General features: G+C 49.7%; 1 protein-coding gene across 1 annotated transcript in view; it reads left to right on the forward strand.

Annotated features, from left to right (window-relative positions):
- The first annotated feature begins 2,886 nt into the window (after positions 1-2,886).
- CD58 (CD58 molecule) overlaps positions 2,887-18,543 on the forward strand; it is a 41,446-nt gene continuing 25,789 nt past the window's right edge. Inside the window, exons 1-2 of the mRNA XM_015409986.1 lie at positions 2,887-2,987; positions 11,031-11,342. Coding sequence (XP_015265472.1) covers positions 2,933-2,987; positions 11,031-11,342 — 367 coding nt within the window. The 5' untranslated portion in view covers positions 2,887-2,932. The remainder of the gene's footprint in view (positions 2,988-11,030; positions 11,343-18,543) is intronic.

Genomic DNA, 18,543 nt, shown 5'->3' on the forward strand with positions numbered 1-18,543 from the left:
ATTATTTTAATCAGAAAAATCCTCAGCCTGGAAATTTTATTTAAATAACGTTAAGTCTACTTTTCTGGTTTAGACCAGATCATAACACAGTGAGTCAATACAATCAACGGATGGGACATTCAATGAACAATGCAACAGGAATTAGGGTTGTTGAAACAACCAGAAGTCTAAAAAAAGAACTGAAGCAAACATAACACATTAACTGATGCAAAGAAAACATAGCAGGATCCCAAATAACAAAGTTTGAGTCCAGTGGCGCCTCTGAGTATACGTTTCCACGTGCTTGCACACTAGAAGAAGTGCACACAAAATCTTATACCCAGAATTAAACTCTATTGGTCTTAAAGGTGCCACTGGAATCAAATTTGGTTCTGTCGCTTCGGACCAACACAGTTACTCGCCTGAACCTACAGTAGGCTCCTCGTTCCAGCAAGCTATACACAGTAGTATTTGTTTCCAGCCAGGGACTGTAAAAACAAGGCCCAGGCAGGCCCCGATCCAAAATATCAGAGGGTGCGCCATGTTCAACTTGGTGGGCCACACAGACCACGTGATCTCGTATTCAGAGCTGCCCAGTCACATCCTCTCCAGCCCACCGCTTCTCTCATGCCGCCCGCGCCTGCCTTACCTCTGCCAGTCAAGTAGAAAAGCAGTTGCGTCGCCATGGCCAAGAAAGGCCCTCTCCGAGGATTGTCGACCATCTTTCCCGAATGGTTCTTCTGGGCAGTAGCAGAGGCTGTAGGCGAACTCAAGGCCACATTATCAGAGGGTTCATCCTGAGTTAATGATCGACGGATGCTGAGACTGGGGTGCCGGGTAACTCAGACAGCTGCCTCTTCCCGTTTCAGGAATTTTTATACCAAAACCCGAGCTATGTACTTCTAACTATTGTTACTGCTATTGCTACAGAAGAGAGGAGCGATACGGCACATCGACGACTGCAAAGAGAACGGATTCAGTCCCCGGGGTCAGCTGGTTTTGGTTTCTGTGGGCCGTTCCAAAGGTGCGTCTCAATAAGCCCTCTGTCTGCCTGCCGCCCAGAGAATCAAAACTCCACAAATCATCCTGGCGGAGAGTCCAAGCTCTGTTTACTCTCTCTGCTTCCAAGCACGGGTGGTGCAAGGCGGCCCATGGTTCCCCGGGAGATCAAGGCCGCTGGCAAAGAAGATGCTCTCAACAAACCAGAGATTGTCCCAGCATGGATTCATTTGTCCGGCTGCAGGCAAGAAGCTGCCAAAATGCAGGCAGATGGCTGTGCTTAATAGTGCTAGTGGCGGCACAGTGGTTAGTGTCAGACTAGGATCCAGATGACCTGGGTTTGAATCCCCGCCCTGCCACAGAACCTTGCCGGGTGACTTTGGGCCAGTCACACTCAGCCTAACCCTCCTCACAGCAAGCACGTAGCTAGGATTTTGTGGCTTGTGGGGCAAATTTTTTTCTGGTGGAGCTGAAGTTCTCACAGTGCAGAAAGAAAAGCCATTTAGCCAATAGAAAGCTGTGACCAGGATAGATCTCTAAACTGCAAGCTATCAACCACTTTAGATGCCAGTCCTCAGCTGCTGCAAAGTTAATCACTTCCGCCAGCCTAAGCAACAATTCTGAGAACAAGCCGGCAAGTGGGGGTGATGACTTCTAGAGTCAAGAAAGCTAACACTTGGGCAGAAAAACTCTCTTAAAGGAGACCAGTTTCTTGAGACAGAGTTGGAAGGAATCCTAGAGGTCACCTACTCCAACCCCCTTGCTCAGGGCAGGAATCAGTCTGCTCAGGGCAGCATCCCACTCTGCTAAAAGGAGCTAACGCCTTTTAAAAAAATGTTTTTAAATGATTTTAATAAGCATTTACAAGATAAATTTTTGTGGGGTGCACCTTTAGGAAAGGGGGCAGAACACCCCAAAGCCCCACCGTTGCTACTGGCCTGCCTCACAGAGTTGTCATGAGGATACCTAACATATCCGATTGGTTTTTGAAAGTTCAGGAACTTTGTATAATGGACAAATTAGCAGACTCCATGTTACCAGGTGAATCTGACCCCTATACCTCGAACTTTGTTAAAATTTGGTTTCCAGTTCTTGAGTACTTTGCTTCTCAAAAAGAATTTGAACCTATTCTTGAAACTATTAACGTTGTGTATTAGTTTGATTGGCCTTTGTTAGTTCTAAATTTATACATGTTGCATCCTTCTTCCCTCGAAGTAGTTTATTAGCTTGGGGGGGGGGATTTTAAGGATAAAGTGGAGGAGAGGAGAACCACGTGAGCCTGTTTGGGTTCCCAGTGGGGAGAATGGTGCGGTATCAAAGAGTTATGGGTTCTCTTTAATTCCTGCACACGCAGTGACCGATTAGGATCTTTTAAATCTTGCAGGAGGGGAGGGAGAGGGGTGGCCAGTGGCCGTCGGGCTGGTGGGCAGATTGGAGCTGACATAAAAATAATGGCAGCCGCACAAGTCGCAAAATCCTGGCCAGGGGCCTGAGTAAACAATAATAAGAAAAAGAAGACAGTGGCCAGTCCATCCAGAACCCCCGGAGGGCCCACCACAGGGCCTGGAGTCTGAGACCTTTCCTCTCCTGCCTTGTACAGGGGGTTGGACTAGATGACCCCGGGGTTCCCTTCCGACTCTATGATTCTCTGATGCGGCCTCCTCCTGGCACCGGCATTCTGGCCCGTCACCCCCCAATCCCCCGCTGTCTCTCCCCAGCGTCCCCCTCGGGGCTTCCCTCCACCCAGCCGCCCAGGTTGCCTCCTTGCTGGGCACCGCCCGACTAGGGGAGCAGCCTTAGAGCTGCAGAAAAGAGGGGCGGCCCTCCGTCGGAAGCGCCGTAGGAGTCCCCGCCCCTGGAGAGGCGGGCGGGCGGGCAGGGGAAGTTTCACTTTCGCTTCGGCGCACGGAGGACGCGCAGCAGCCTGGCGCGGGGAGCAGGCAGCCGGGGGGCCATGCGGAAGGACGGCGGGGGGCTGGCGGCGGCGGCCGCGCTCTGCACTCTGTCGGGTAAGGCGGCTCTCCCTTCCCCTCTTCCCGCTCGCGCCTTCCCCGCCCGTCGGAGGGCGTCGCCCAGACTGGCCCGCCGCATATCGGCCTGGCTCAGTGGCTCCGTCGCGACGGAGTCGGAGAACGCCCTCGGGGGCTCCTTGGTCTTGGCGCCGCTGCCGAACCTGCGCTCGGATGCTAAGCTGCGGAGTCTTGTGAGCAAAGATTCTACTTTGTGAGTTGCTGGCATAAAAGTTGCGGCGAGCCATTTGGCTCCGGCGTAAATTAGTTGGCTCCGGAGCCATTCTTCCTGGGCTAAGACAAAAACCGTGTGAGCCGGAGGCTAAAAAACTGTGAGCTGGCTCACACTAACTCAGCTTAGAGGGAACACTGGTCCGGACGTAGGTGCGTGAGCGTCTGGACCCTTTTTACGCACTGGGCGCACAATCCTCGCAAGTAAGGAGAATAATAATTTTAGGTGGTGTGGCCCCAGGAAACCTAAGGCTCTCTTCCCTAACAAATATCTGTAAAAAGGAGAGGGCGGTACCCCAAGGCCTCCTGAATAATTCCACTTGTGGGATCCCAAAACAGTGGCAACCAGCATGGTTACAAGTGTTGCGACTGGGAGACCTCGTTTCGAATGTGACCTCTGCCATGGAAGCTGGGTGGGCGACCTTGGGCCTCTCACATACTCCTGGCCTGCCCTACTTCGCAGGGTGAGTGTTGCGGTGATAAAATGTGGGGGGCAGGCAAAGTCTATCAGCCGCTTTGAGTCCACATTGGGGAGGAGCACAGCATAGACCGGAAGGGTGAAAACTATCCTCTCCTTTGCAAAAGGAAGGGGGCTCAGACCTGAGGAGTTAAACTCTGAGCTGTCACTGCGGTTCGAATCCGCTGCTGTGGAAGCTCCATGGGTGAACTTGGGCCAGTCACACACTCTGACTCTAAACTACCGTCAAACGCTTCTTGCTGTGAGTGTAAAATGGAGGAAGAGAGAATCAAGGAAGCGATTTTGGTTGTCAGTGGAGAGGTGAGGGAAATGGGGCATAGATCTGAAAATTCCATAAAGTAGGAGCCGCCACTGAAAAGTCCCTGGTTCTAGCCGTGAGCATCTGAAGTACCCCCCAGGAGGGAACGACCAATGGAGGTTGATCAAAGGAGCAGGAACCCATGGCCTCATGGGTTGATGGTGAGAGAGGCAGGTCTGTAAGGTCACAGGCGAGCCTGATCTGGTCAGATCTCGGAAGCTAAGCAGGGTTGGGCCCTGGTTTGTGTTGGGATGGGAGACCACCAAGGAAGCCCAGGGCTGCTTCGCAGAGGCAGGCAACAGCACACCACCTCTGAGCATCTCTTGCCTTGAAAGCCCCACCAGGGGTCACCGTAAGTCAGCTGTGACTTGACAGCACTTTAAACACACCTCCCCCCTGCCACAAACATTGTTAGTCTTTAAATGGCTCCTGGACTCTCGTTCTTTTCTGCTGCTGCAAGCAGATGAACACGGCCACCCATCTTGATCTACACACTGAAGAAATGAGCCACGAAAGCCAAGCCACGCAAACAGCAGGCTGAGGGGACTCCTGAAATGTAACAAGTACAAATTGAAATAACATTATGGAATTATCTTTTTTTTTAATTTACTTTCAGAGCGGCTAAAATCATTTGACGTGCCTTTGTTTTATCCTCCTCGTAACCTTGCGCGGTGGGTTAGGCTTGAGAGTGTGTGACTGGCCCAAGGTCACCCAACAAGCTTCCATTACAGAGTGGGGATTCAAACCTGAATCTTCTGGATCCTAGTCTGATTATGCTAATCGCAGTACCCGGATGCCTCTGGAGCAATGCATAGGTCAGTGGTGGCGAACCTATGGCACGGGTGCCAGAGGTGGCACTCAGAGCTCTCTCTGTGGGCACGTGTGCCGTCGCCCCAGCCAGGCCCAGACCTTCATTAAAGTGTCGAATTCTCTGCCAAATAATTTTAAGTAAATGAAAGCATTTGGGATTGCTTTCCTTACTTTGTTTGGATCATCTTAAGTTAATATATGAGTTGTTTTTTCTAAAGTAAAACCTCAGTATTCAAGTTAAATTGCCGTGTTGACACTTTGCGATAAATAAGTGGGTTTTGGATCACAGTTTGGGCACTCGGTCTCTAAAAGGTTCGCCATCACTGGAATAGGTCATCTGCTTGTTTTGTTAAGCAGGCGACAGAGAAAACTTACCGTAAATCCTCATTCATTCCTGGGGAAGGGAAAGCGTGACACCCACACGAGGCCGAATTCAAGTGTCACATGAGGAAGGTGGGTTGCCTGTGCTGTTGCAGGGGGGCGTTCAGCCCCCTTCAGTAGCAGCAAAGACCAACACTGCAGGAGTGGTGTAAATTTATTTATTTTTTATTTTTATTTTTTAGATTTATACCCCGCCCTCTCCAAAGGCTCAGGGCGGCTAACAAGGTGGCATGAATGCCAACATTAAAACAGATAAAAACAGGATAAAACAATATAATACAGTCAAATAAAATACTGGTGCTCTAGATATCACGTAAAGCAGATGTTCCTGTTCTATGCATCACTATAGGCCCCCTCCATGTAGAGGGAAGACAGTCTGGCCTGTATCATCCCCCACCCCACTCCTCTTGAGGTTTTCTTTGTACCTTTCAAAGATTTTTTTAAAAAAACTTTTCACCTTCTTCCTGTGACCCTGAGTTTTTCTTAGCCCTTCCCCTTGGACATTTTTGGATCTTCACTTGGGGGGGGGAGCACACGTGCGGCTATAAAGAAACACGATGTAACATATTTATTAGTAAGGAAAGGGCGGATATTTTGAAGCCGTGGGGGGAGTAGAAGTGGAAAGGAGCATTCCTTTTGGAGTAAACATAAGGAAATGTGTTCTTGGGGCGGAAATAGTCTAAAGACACGTCCCAGGAGAGTCAGTAATGAGGGAAACTGGGTGACCTCACGCCCACTTCCTATCACAAAGCCTCAGGCTGCTCCCTTTCGCCTTCTTCATGGCAGAGCCCAGGTTATTTTGCCTACCCAGCTCCCGTGACTCAGAGTATCAGCTTTTTGAACCTCTTAAGAAGTTGCAGGGGGAAGTGAGTGGGAGACATGCCTGAGAGAGCCAGGCTAGGGTGGCCAGAACCAGGTTGAGAAACCTCTGGAGATCTGGGGGATGGAGCCTGGGGAGGACAGGGACCTCAGTGGGGTCCAATGCCACAGAGTCCCCCCTCCAAAGCATCCATTTTCTCCAGGGGAACTGATCTCTAGTCTGGAGATGAGCTGTAATTCCAGGGGATCCCCAGGTCCCACCTGGAAGCTAGCATCCCTATGCCAGGCGCTTACAGTTCGTCGAAACAGAGCCCATGAATTTTAAAAACGCACACACCAATTTGAGGGGGCAAATGAAGAAACTCTGGTGTGGTGTTTTGTTTTGTGTTTGAAATTTTCCATTCCCCCCCCCCCCCCGCCTTCACATCTTTACAAAACATCGGAAAAAGTCTCTCTCTTTGCATCTCCAACAAGGTAGAATCTTTCTACCATATGTGGTGGAGGTGCAAAAAAAATCTATAAATTTTGGAAAGAGGTTTTAAAAAACTGATACATAAATTTAGAATTAAGTCCCTAAACATACCTATTAAATATGTTTTCGAATGACATAAACCCTAAATACGTTCACCTATTAACATATATCGTAACATCTGCTTGAATTTTGGTGGCTAAATACTGGAAATCTTCTACTCTTCCCTCTATGCAAGAGTTATTAACTAAACTGTTAGAAATTGCTGAAATGGATAAGCTAACGATGGTATTACATGGAAAAGATACTACAACTTTTCAGAAACACTGGTCTAGAGTGTACTCATGGTTAAATATTGAGGCAATTTATAGACTCATTTAAGCACACTGTTTATGTGGATTGTATTGCTGTATATTGTGGAAAACCTAAAATAAACTGTTAAAAAAAATCTGAAAAGGTTATGAGGAGAATCTCCAGGCTGTTAAATCCTCGCCAGCATGAGACTGTGCTATCTTAATCCCCCCCCCTCCATTATCTGTTACAGTACCAACTTCAAAAATAAGAAAATGTTCAGTTTCCCCCCTCATTTTTCCATGTCGGAGCTCCTTTGGTCAATGGATCGTGAGCAAGGACTAAAAGAGTACTAAATTAGTCTCTGGAGAAAAATACGATAGGCAGAAATTTACCAACCGATAAGGCTCTGTTCGGATCACTGTCTAGCATCAGACAGGGAATAACATCCCTTTGAAAATTATGGAATGTGGTAAAACAAGTAAAATCCAGCCATTCCTTAAAAAAAAAAAAAAACCAGTATAAAAGGAGCATTCCAGTATTTTATGAGATAAAGTATCAAATTTTACCCTGGACACGGACAAAAACGATATGAATAGGGCGGGGGTCCCCAATCTTTTTGAGCCTGCAGGCACCTTTGGAATTCCGACACGGCACAGTGGGTGCAGCGATAGGCTGCCAGAGAAGGCGGAGCCAGCCACAAAATGATTGCCACAGCTTCACTTTAGTAGCACGGCGTAGATCCTTGTGCTGCGGGTGGCAGCTGCTGCCAGAGCACTTTTTTAAAAAAAAAATCTGTCGTCACCCAGAAGCCTTTGCTGGGTGAAAGCCCAGCCTGGCTGTGTCCATTTCCTAAAAAACACGCCAGGAAAGGTGTCAGCAGGCGCCATGTTGGGGACTCCTGGAACAGGGAATATTACAAAACCTCCCACACGGTACTTCGGAGGGGTTAGTGTTCAGAGGCGCTAGAAAAATATTCAAATCAGGAAATAGGCCTTTGTCAGACCCACAAATTACAACGAACCAACCAGCTAAAGCCATTTAAAGCGCACGGCCCTGTTCGGGACAGCCGTATGGCAGCCGGTGTGTCGTAGGATGTCGGCAACTATGAGAAAGGCAGAAATTGCCAGAGACGTGGAAGTGCTTGGCTCAGTGCCTTCAGGCGCCCGGCTCTGCACAGGGTGGAAACTGCCACCGCCGTGGTGCGAGCAGTCACTGGTTGTGGCGCACGCTGCGCTCTCACCAGCGGGCAGCCCTGGATAGAGAGGCAGTGCTGGCCTGGGCCTTTGGCTGCTTCTGTGAATCGGCTGGGCCGGGGGGGTGGGGAACAGTCTGTCTCGGTTTCTCGCGTTGTCACTGTAGTATCGCTTCCTGGTTAGGTTTCTCTTGCCCGGGCCCACTCATTTCCTCTGAGACCAGATGAGCTGACTTTCTCGGGGAACCTTGTTTCCTCTGCAGGCCTCCTTGGAGAAGCGGGGAACCCGTGGGGGCTGGGGGTGGGGAAAGCTGCCAAGAACTGAGCCACAAGATATGTGGCTTTGTGCCCTGCCCATCAAAGCACTTGGAGCGTCTCTCTCCCTGTAGCATAGCTACGCACACGTGTGAAAGACAAAAGCCGTTCAAAATACCCTTGAAGTGGGTTTCTCAGACGGGGAGGTCTGTAAGCTGCGTGGGGGTTGGCCGTCTCTCGGGGATGTGTATTCCTTCATTGAACAGTGGGTTGGGCTAGATGTCTTGGCAGGGTCCCTTCCAGCTCTCTGGGGACAGCCACGCCAGAAGGTGGATTTACGGTCCCCATTCATCCTTCCTGGCCCCTCCCCTCCTTTCTGAACGGCCATTTGTAGCCTCCACTTCCGGCACCACCACCAGTGCCTCCGTCCAGAACTGCCCATGTTCAGGAACTTCTTTTCCACATTGGGACGTTCCTTCCGTCAACAGAGGTGTTCCCTTGTTCACAGTAAGACGCACCTGTGCTTTTGCCCCCATCCTGGAATACTTTATTTTTTAAAATATTTTTGATGTGAAAAACAAAAAGCTCTAACTTGTAATTAAGCCGTTCCACAGACATCCATCGCAGAGGTGTGGGGGAGTGGGACAAGGGTCCCCAACATGGTGCCCACAGGAACCAAGACACACACACACCCCCGACACCTTTCTGGGGGCCCACCAAGTTTTTTTTAGAAAGTGGGAGGGGCAACAGTTAGCCCCTGGAGATCTGATTGGCCATGCAGATTATGATGACATTGTGGCAGCAGTCCAGTGGCACCTTTAAGACCAACAAAGGTTTATTCAAGGCATGAGCTTTCATGTTCCTGAGATTGTCCACGGCCTTCCTTTCCACACAGCTGAGATTTTGCTGTATGTGGTGCTGTTTGTCGAGCCAGTCTGGTGTAGTGGTTAAGTGCGCAGACTGGGAGAACCGGGATTGATTCCCCACTCCTCCACTTGCACCTGGCTGGATGACCTTGGGCAAGCCGTAGTTCTGATAAGAGCTGTTCTTGAAAAAGAGCAGTTTCTGTCAAGAGCTCTCCCAGCCCCACCTACTTCACAGGGTGCCTGTTGTGGGGAGGGGAAGGGAAAGGAGTTTGTAAGCCGCTCTGAGACACCTTCGGGTAGTGAAGGGCGGGGTATCCATCCAATCTCTTCTTCTTCTTCTTCTCCTCCTCCTCCTCCTTCTCCGCCGCCGCCGTGGTGAAAGCATATTGTGTAAAGATCCAGTGTGGTATGGCGACCGTCAGGAGGGTTGCATGCACACGAAAACTCATCCCTGGAATAAACCTTTGTTGGTCTTAAAGGTGCCCTGCTGGATTCTAACTTTGTTCTACTACTTCAGACCAACATGGCTGTACCCACCTGGATCGATTGTTGCAGCAGCAGTGGCCTTCGCCACATGACTGTATTTATTTCTCTCTCATTCCTCTCTCTGAGTATATTTTTCTGGGGTTACGTCTCGTGCCCCCTGCGTTTCGACTTCCTCTGTGGGTGTGCCTGCCTTCTGTGGTGGCCCCTGTGTGGTTGCGCCCACCATCCTGGGTCAGAATTCCAGAGGTGCCCATAGGCGTGAAAAGTCTGGGGGGCCCTGGGGCAGGAGGGAGACTGGAGGCCATTGAGTTAACCTGGCTAAATTCTTAGGGGCCGTGGTCCCTAAGAATTTAGCCAGTGTACAGCTTGCTGAAACTAGGATCCTAGCTAATGCTTCCTCTAAGCTGTGGAGTCTTGTGAGCAAAAATCCTACTTTGTGAGCTACTGGCATTAAAGCTGCGAGCGAGCGATTTGGCTGCTGCGTAAATGAGTTTGCTCTGGAGCCATCCTCCCTGAACGAAGGCAAAAATGTGTGAGCCAGAGGCGAAAAACTGTGAGCTAGCTCACACTAACTCAGCTTAGAGGGAACACTGGATCCTACTATGGAATTCTTGCATCGTTGTAACGTGTCATGTTCACACTTATGTTTTGCTTTGGTTCCGTTTTCAGACGTCTGGTTGGTTCTCCTCCCCTTATTCCAATTGTGTTATTTATTGAATGTCCCGTGACCGCTTGTCGATTGTACTGACTCCCTCTGCGTAATCCGCCTTGAGTCCAAGTGAGAAAGGTGGCCTAGAAATAGCATAAATAAATTTTAAAAGTTGATAGATTTATTTTTTATTTCCTTCATTTTCACCCCCCACTTTTCTCCCCAAAGTGGCTTAGATCCCTCTCCTCTCCTCTGTTTTCATGGTCACGACAGCTGTGGGGGGGGGGTAGGTTGGGCTGAGAGTGTGTGACCGGCTGAAGGTCACCCAGCAGGCTTCCATGGCAGAGGGGGGATTCAAACTCGGGGCTCCCAGATCCCAGTCCGACACTCTAACTCAGGAGTCCCCAACGGGTGCCCACTGATACCTTTTCTGGCGCTCGTTCTAAACGTTTTTAGAATGTGGCTATAGTCACGTGGTTGGGTTCTGATTGGCTGTTGGAAATTTGATTGGCAGTGCAGATTTTTAAAACTGTTGCTTTGGCAGCAGCTGCTTCCACAGCCTAAAGGATCTTCACTGTGTGACTGAAGGTAAACTGGGAGCAGCCATTTTCTGGCAGCCATTTTGTTCCCGCGCCCCCCATGTTGTGTTAGAATTCCAAAGGCACCTGTCTGCTTCGAAATGTTGGGGACCCCTGCTCGAACCACTGGGTCCCAGCCACACCTCCCTTTTCTTTTCCCGTGGGATGTAATGCGTTCTCAGCTTCCAATACCACAGGCAGGTAATTTGCACATTTTTGTGTTTTCGTTGGCCACAGTTTGTCTCGGCTGTCTGCAGAAGCCACCTTTGGAAAGGTTTGGTGTCGTTGGAGGAGCCGTCACGCTGGAGCCAGAATTGAATGCTAGAACCAACCTGTCAGATATCTCCTGGAAGAGAGGCAAGGATTCAGTGGCCGAATGGGATGCGGCCCACTGGTTTGCCTCTGGCCTCAAGGGCAGAGCGGAGCTAGATTCAGCTACGGGCCGCCTGACTCTCATTAAACTGCAACAGAACGATTCTGGCGAATACACAGCAGACATTCTAGTGGGAGGCAAAATCCAGTGCACCCTCTTCTCTCTACAGGTTCTAGGTAAGTAGCCATATGCAAGATGAGAAGGAGTGTGCAGCTGCTCGTATTCTGTTTAGTTATCCAGTTGTTAGTAATTTATGGAATTCATGGCCCCAGACGGCGACCAGTTTGGAATGGATTTTTTTAAAGAGCGGATTTTGACGCCAGGCTCCATCAGTGGCAGTCAAGGCGTGTGAAATGTGCGTGTTACAACAGAGCTGGCGGCAGCTTCCCTGTGTGGTTTGCCTAGTGGAAGCACTGCGGTGTGTGTGTGTATGTGTGTGTGTAAGCTGCTTTTTGCCTGCATGCTGTGGTCAGAAGAGGAAAAGAGCCAGTGTGCATCTGGGAAGTATGAGATAGTTTCAGAGGATGGCCATGCTGGTCTGCAGTGGAAGAGTTGTATTCGAGTCCAGCAGCTTACAGACCAACTATATTTTTGGGGTAGAAGCTTACCAGAGTCAAAGCTTGTATCTGACAAAGGGAGCTTTGACTCTGGGACCCTGAAAATCTTGGTGGTCTCTCGAGCTCTCTTCTAGCTCTAGGAGGTATCAAGCTCCTCCTGTGGCATGTGTGGTGCAGAGCTCTGGTATTGTTCCCCGACAAGCACAAGAACTTTGGCGCGTGTAAGTGGAGCTTCAGAGGAGACCTATCTGTCTGGACTGGAGGACCTTGTCCATATGGACAAACGTGGCCACCCAGCAAAATAAACGCTGGACACAAGATTTAAAAAAAAAAGAGCACCACGTTCAGTTGAATAAAATCAGCTGAACTTGAAGGAATGCCCACAAAGCAAAAAACATCCAGCCACAGCAAGCAACTGCAAAAAAAAACCCCAGCAAAAGGCCAGGTCAGTTGACCAATAGAAACAATAACTCACTTCTGTGAGGCCAGTTCTGAGATAAATTCATTATCAGGTTGAAGAATTCCATGCCCAGAAGATGACCAAAAAACCTCCAGGATCTCCAGCCAAACTGGCCTGGAGAAAAATGGCTTCCAGGCCCCAAAGTGGCGATCAACATTTCCCTGGGCGTGTAAGGAAGGGCCATGAGAGCTAAGCACTGATGCAACCCTTCCTGCCCTCCCTCTCATGAGCTGCCTAAGAGAGCGGGGTTAATTCCATCCAGTGTTCCCTCTAAGCTGAGTTCATGTGAGCCAGCTCACAGATTTTAGCCCCTGGCTCACACATTTTTGTCTTAGCTCAGGAAGGAGGGCTCCAGAGCAAACTACTGTATGCAGCAGCCAAATAACTCACAACTTTAATCCCAGTAGCTCACAAAGTAGAATTTTTGCTCACAAGACTCCACAGCTTAGAGGGAGCATTTCCATCTCTGTCGCAGTTCATCCAAGGGAGGGTGTAGCCGGCTCCACCCTGCGAAGCCTAATGATTCATAGAGTAACGACAGTGGCCCATCCCCTGCGGGTAAGGCAGCTGGTTGATAAGAATTCAACTCCTTAATTAACCCTCATTGCTGGTGAAAAGATTAGGGAGGTTTCCAAGGACAGCGCTCCACAATAATAACATTTCACAGCTGAATGTAGTTATGCTGCGCTCAGATTGCTTCCAGTGACTCACACCGCTGGGTCCTGCTAAACTAATAACCCATTCCCACCAGCAGAGCCTACAAAATATAAGCCCAGACAGCCTCCGTTCCTTACACTGTCCCTCCTCAGGAGCCAGACTTTGTGAAATTCTGCCAGAGGTGAGAGACAAGAGAGTTAAGTGGCGTGCCGGCGGAGAGCAGCAGAGTCCCAGGGTGGCACCACAAGATTCTGTGGCTGAGGAGCAGCGTCCTGTGTCCCCAGTGTTCCCTCTAAGCTGAGTTAGTGCAAGCTAGCTCACAGGTTTTAAGCCTCCAGTCACAGATTTTTGTCTTAGCTCAGGTAGGATGGCTCCAGAGCAAACTAATTTATGCCGTAGCCAAATCGCTTCCTCATGACTTTAATGAACTATGAGCTCCCGGAGGAGATCCGGGCCCTGTGGGACCTTATGCAGTTCCACAGGGCCTGTAAGATGGAGCTCTTCCGCCAGGCTTTTGCATAGGAGCCGCCACCGCTACTGTACCACCACCGAGTTGCCATCTTTGACGGTGGATTCTACCAGGATGTGACCTGGCCCTGGAAAGACAACCAGATGTCCTGAAGAACTTATGCTGATGGGTTATGCTGGTTAATGGAACCCCATCTTGGATTGATAAGAGTTTATTCTCTAGAGCACCGGCACTTTGTTTGTGATCGATTGTTTTATTCTGTTTTTAGTTGTTGAATTATGGCATATGCCTCTTCTGTTAAGCGCCCTGAGCCCGTTTGGGGAGAGCAGGATATAATAAATAAATCAATAAATAATGCTAGTAGCTCACAAAGTAGAATTTTCGCTTACAAGACCCCACAGCTTAAAGGGAGCATTGTGTGTCACTCTAATTGGCCTTGGCACCAAAATTAGCAATCCCCCTGCCCCTTCGCGCTCAAAGTGGGAAGGTCCTTCTGATGGTGAACCAGGGGTCCTCAACACGGGTGTTTGTGGATCCATGCCGCCCACCAGCACAGATCTTGAGATTGCCAAGTGTTTTGATGAAGTGGGAGGGGCCAGGTGGGGCGCTTGCCCAGCAGGGCTTCTGATTGGCCACTGGAGATCTGATTGGCTGGCCCAATTGGAGTAACGTTTCAGTGGCAGCTGCCACCACAGCATTGGTTTTATTCTCCCTCACTCCTCTTTCCCAGTGCACTTGTCCCTGGCATGTAGGCATCTTTTCTCTGTGTGTGTCTCCGCCTCCTTTGGCAGCCATTTTGTGGCTGGCTTTGCCTCCCACAGCAGCCATTTTTAGTGGACAGCGGCATCTAGGAAGCCCTCCCTGGCCTAGGCCCATAGACCAGGGGTCAGCCACCCTTTACAATTAAACAGCCAAATGGCCTCTAAAAATCCAGAGCGACAGAGAGATGTAGGACAGAGCCGACGTGATTGATGATTGATGCATTGGTTAATAAAGCTTAAACTTTCCTCAGCCCAGACAATGGTTTCTGTGTCCTTTGTCAGAGAGTGGTGCATGGGCGAACTCAAAAATAAGCTATGAGCGCACACAGGAACATTCTGCGCAATTGTTTTAGCACAGTGGCGTAAATCTGCACATTGTTTGCTTTGGATGACGGGCAGCCAGTCTCCTCTGTCGCCTCCCTTTCTATAAAGCGTCTCCAGGAAGCCCTTTAGTCCTGCGAAAATCTTTGCCAGCTGTTCCCTTCGCGTGCTGGGTTATTCCAGCATCTCATCTGCCCCTCCAGTATGTAAAGGTTTCTGTTTTCTTTTTTACCAACTGTGTTTAGGAAAGACATGGCTAAGGGGGGGACATGGTAGAGGTTTATAAACTTATGCGCGAGATGGTGAGAGTTGACAAAGAGAACCTGTTTCTCCCTCTCCCAAAATACTAGAACTCGAAGGCATCCAATGAAGCTGATGGGCAGGAGGTTCAGGATGGACAAAAGGAAATACTACTTTACACAGAGAGGGATTAAAATGTGGGATTCGCTGCCACAGGATCTAGTGATGGCTACAGGAATAAACAGCTTTAAAGGGGGATTAGATAGATCCATGGAGGATAGGTCTATCAATGGCTACTAGCCATGGTGACTGAAGGGAACCTCCATGTTCAGAGGCACTAAACCTCTGAATCCCAGAGACAGGTGGAGACGTGAGGGGAAGGCCTTGGCCTCTCTGCCCTGTGGTTGGCCCTCCATAGGAACTGGTCGGCCACGGTGTGAGACAGGAGGCTGGACTAGATGGACCACTGGTCTCATGCAGCAGGGCTCTTCTTAGGTTCTTAGGAAGGCCTCGGCCTGTATGCCCTGCTGTTGGCTGTCCAGAGGAACTGGTTGGCCACTGTGTGACAAAGAGAGCTATGATTCTGGAAAGCTTATGCTACAACAAAATTTGTTAGTCTTAAAGGTGCTACTGGGCTTTTTACTATTTTGTAACAATTCAGAATGACTTGGTAGAAAAATGGGAAGTGGAGGGGGCTGGTTTCCAGGCTGTGGGAGGTCCTGGGGAAATCAGTGCTGCCAGTACACAGCTTGTATTTTCACCTGCCTCCCCTTCCCCTCAATCCGGTGCAGCCTGGCCTGGGGATGAGGAATTGCCTCATCCAGGTGTTCTGTTTGTCAGAGTCCCCAGTTTGCATGTGTGCATCTATGGATTTGCATAAGCCTTGGCTAATGGCAAACACCCTCTTTTTGGGCAGGGTCCCCTGAGCATGTGACGGCTGTCAAACTTGGGGCTTTTTTTGGAATCAAGGGATTTTCTGGACATGTTTCAGTCTGACTTCCAGCCCGGTTTCAGTTCTGTTTTGATTTCCCTGCCGGGCAGTCTGTACTGAGAGATGGAGGGGTGGGTGGGAGGTGTCTGCCGTTGTCAGTTTGGCTCCTTCACCAGCTTTTATGCCCATCAACAAGGATTACCTCATAGACCGGTTAGCTGAGATGGATTGGGGTGGCGGCAAGTTGTGGGTTTGGTTCTTGGGGAAGAAGCAAAAGTGGAAGCACCAACGGTCCATGCTGCTTTGCTCTGATTTCTGAGGTGTAGCAGTTGGGGTCCCCTGACCTGACTCTGCCAATAGGGATGCCAGCCTCCATGTGGGGCCTGGGGATCCCCCAGAATTACAGCTGATATCCAGAGATCTGTTCCCCTAGAAGAGACCTTGGCTCTACAGGAAGGAGGCTTGGCTGTACTCTTCATATATTGAGTTGCATTTAAGGAGTCCTGTGTGGACTGTATTGAATATGTATGAATATATTAGCCACTGACCACTTCAGAGAAGTCCTTGTGGCTGTACAGGAAGAGAGCTTGGCTGTATTCTAATGCACTGAATTGCATTTAAGCTGTTTAAGAAGTCCCATCTGGACCATATTGAGTATATATGAATGTATTCGATGTTAGTTGTTTATATCACAAACTTTGAAAGATTATCTTTAGGACTTTTTGTATTTTTTTGTACAGCATTTGTACATTTTGTGCAAATGTAGGTCCATTTGTATTTTTTAACACAGTGCAACAGTCTCAGTGCCGTGATTTTGTATCAAACTTGATTTCACTGTGTTGCCGTTATATATCCATTCAACCCCAAGAAAAAATGGCGGCTTTGGAGGGCGGGACCCTTTAGGGAACTGTACCCCCCCACACTGAGGACCTTGCCCTCCCCCCAGGCTTTGTCCCCAAACCTCCAGGAGTTTCCCAGCCTGGATCAGGCCACCCTACCCCCCCCCATCCCCTACCGGTGGCCGGGGGGGGGCAACTGTCAACCCCATCTGCCAGTCAGACGTGAGCAAGCCTGTTTTCCCAGCGTGGGCCTTCGATCCGGATCTAGACCAGTTGTCTTCCGCCTGGGAGGTCTCCTGTGGGGTTCCACCAGCCGCAGTCCTGTCCTCTTTGCTTTTCAGTCTTCGTGCAAAGCCCGTAGGACAAATCATTCTTCGGTTTCGGGCTGGATGTCATCAATATGCAGATGATTCCCAGCTCTCTCTATATGTATCAATATCCAAATCCTCTAGTGATGCTGTAGGGGTCCCGAATAACCACCTGGCTGCTGTGGTTAAATGGGTAAGAGTGCACAAATTGAAACTGGACCCTGAAAAGACGGAGGCGATGCTGGTTGGGAAGTCGGAGGCCTCGAAGGACATCATGCTCCCCACTTTTGATGCAGTCCAGCCCGACACTTGCTGACTCCGTTAAAAGCCTTGGGAGTTATACTGGACCTAATGTTATTCCTGGAGAGAAGCAAGCTAATGCAGTTGCAGTGAAGGCTTTCTTTTAACTCAGCCCAGCCTGAAAGATGGCCTCTTACCTCGATGCAGCTGATCTGCCCACCTGGGTCCTTGCCACCATGACAACGAGACTAGACTACTGCAATGCACTGTACGTTGGTCTCCCTTCAAAATCAGCCTGGAAACTCCAGGTAGCACAGAATGCCGCAGCTCGGCTGTTATTGGGAGCTAGATGGAGCACGCCTATCACTCCCACCCTGCAGGGACTTCACTGGCTGCCCATCAGTTCCTAGGCTCCATTTAAGGTACTCGGTACCATGTACAAAGTCCTCCATGGCCTCGGACCCTCATATTTGTGCCTCTCCCTCTATGCACCTCCACGGCAGCTTCACTCGTGGGAGCAGGGTCTTCTGCAGGTGCCAACCTACAAATGGGCAAAATCACCCACTGCCTGTACATGTGCCTTCTCTGCTGTGGCCCCCTCCTTATGAAACGGCCTGCCCAAGGAGGCCAGGAAGGCTCTCGCTCGCCTGGCTTTCTGCAAACTATGCAACACTGAATTATTCAAGAGGGCTTTCTTACTCGGGCAATAGAGATGCACTGTACTAAATATTTCATGAAGTTACGTCAAATTATCAGGGACTGTGGTCTCTGCTACTGTGCATAGCTTGCTAATACTTTGTGTTTGTGTATTTTTCATATGTGCATGTGTGTGTGAGTTTGTGTGCACCTGGAAGTCATGGTGACCTCTGGGCAACTGACCCCTGGGGGCCTGGAGGATATTCAGAGAGGTGGCTGAATGAAGCCTGGCCCCACCTCCCGGCTGCTGATACTCCAAGGAGGTCTCCCATCCAAGTCCTTGCTAGAGTCGGCCCTGCTTAGCTTCCGAGATCTGATGAGATCGGGCTTGCCTGGCCTATCCAGGTCAGGGCAGCTTGCTGATACTTAGAAAAAGAAGAAGAGAATGGATTTATACCCCGCCCTTCACTTGGAGTCTCAGAGCGGCTTACAAACTCCTTTCCTTCCCCCTCCCCACAACAGACCCCCTGTGAGGTAGGTGGGGCTGAGAGAGCTCTGAGAGAAACTGCTCTTTTTCAAGAACAGCTCTTATCAGAACTACGGCTTGCCCAAGGTCATCCAGCCAGGTGCAAGTGGAGGAGTGGGGAATCAAACCCGGTTCTCCCAGATTAGAGTCCGCGCACTTAACCACGACACCAAACTGGCTCTCTTATGCTTGCTTCAGTTCAGTTTTTTAGACTTCTGGTTAATTCTAGAACTATTGCGCTGTTCACTGAAAGTCCCATCCTGTTGATTGTATTCACTCACTGTGTAATCTGCCGTGCATCCATGTTAGAAAGGCGGACTGTAAATAATGTAAATATAAATTAACAAGTGGAGACCCGCAAGAAACTTGCGGGATGGTTATCCTATTCCTCACGCCTTTGCTTCCTCCTGTCTCCCCCTACCTCTCTCACAC

The sequence above is a fragment of the Gekko japonicus genome, unplaced genomic scaffold, assembly GCF_001447785.1.
Source record: "Gekko japonicus isolate JY-2015 unplaced genomic scaffold, Gekko_japonicus_V1.1 scaffold170, whole genome shotgun sequence".
Lineage (NCBI taxonomy): Eukaryota > Metazoa > Chordata > Lepidosauria > Squamata > Gekkonidae > Gekko > Gekko japonicus.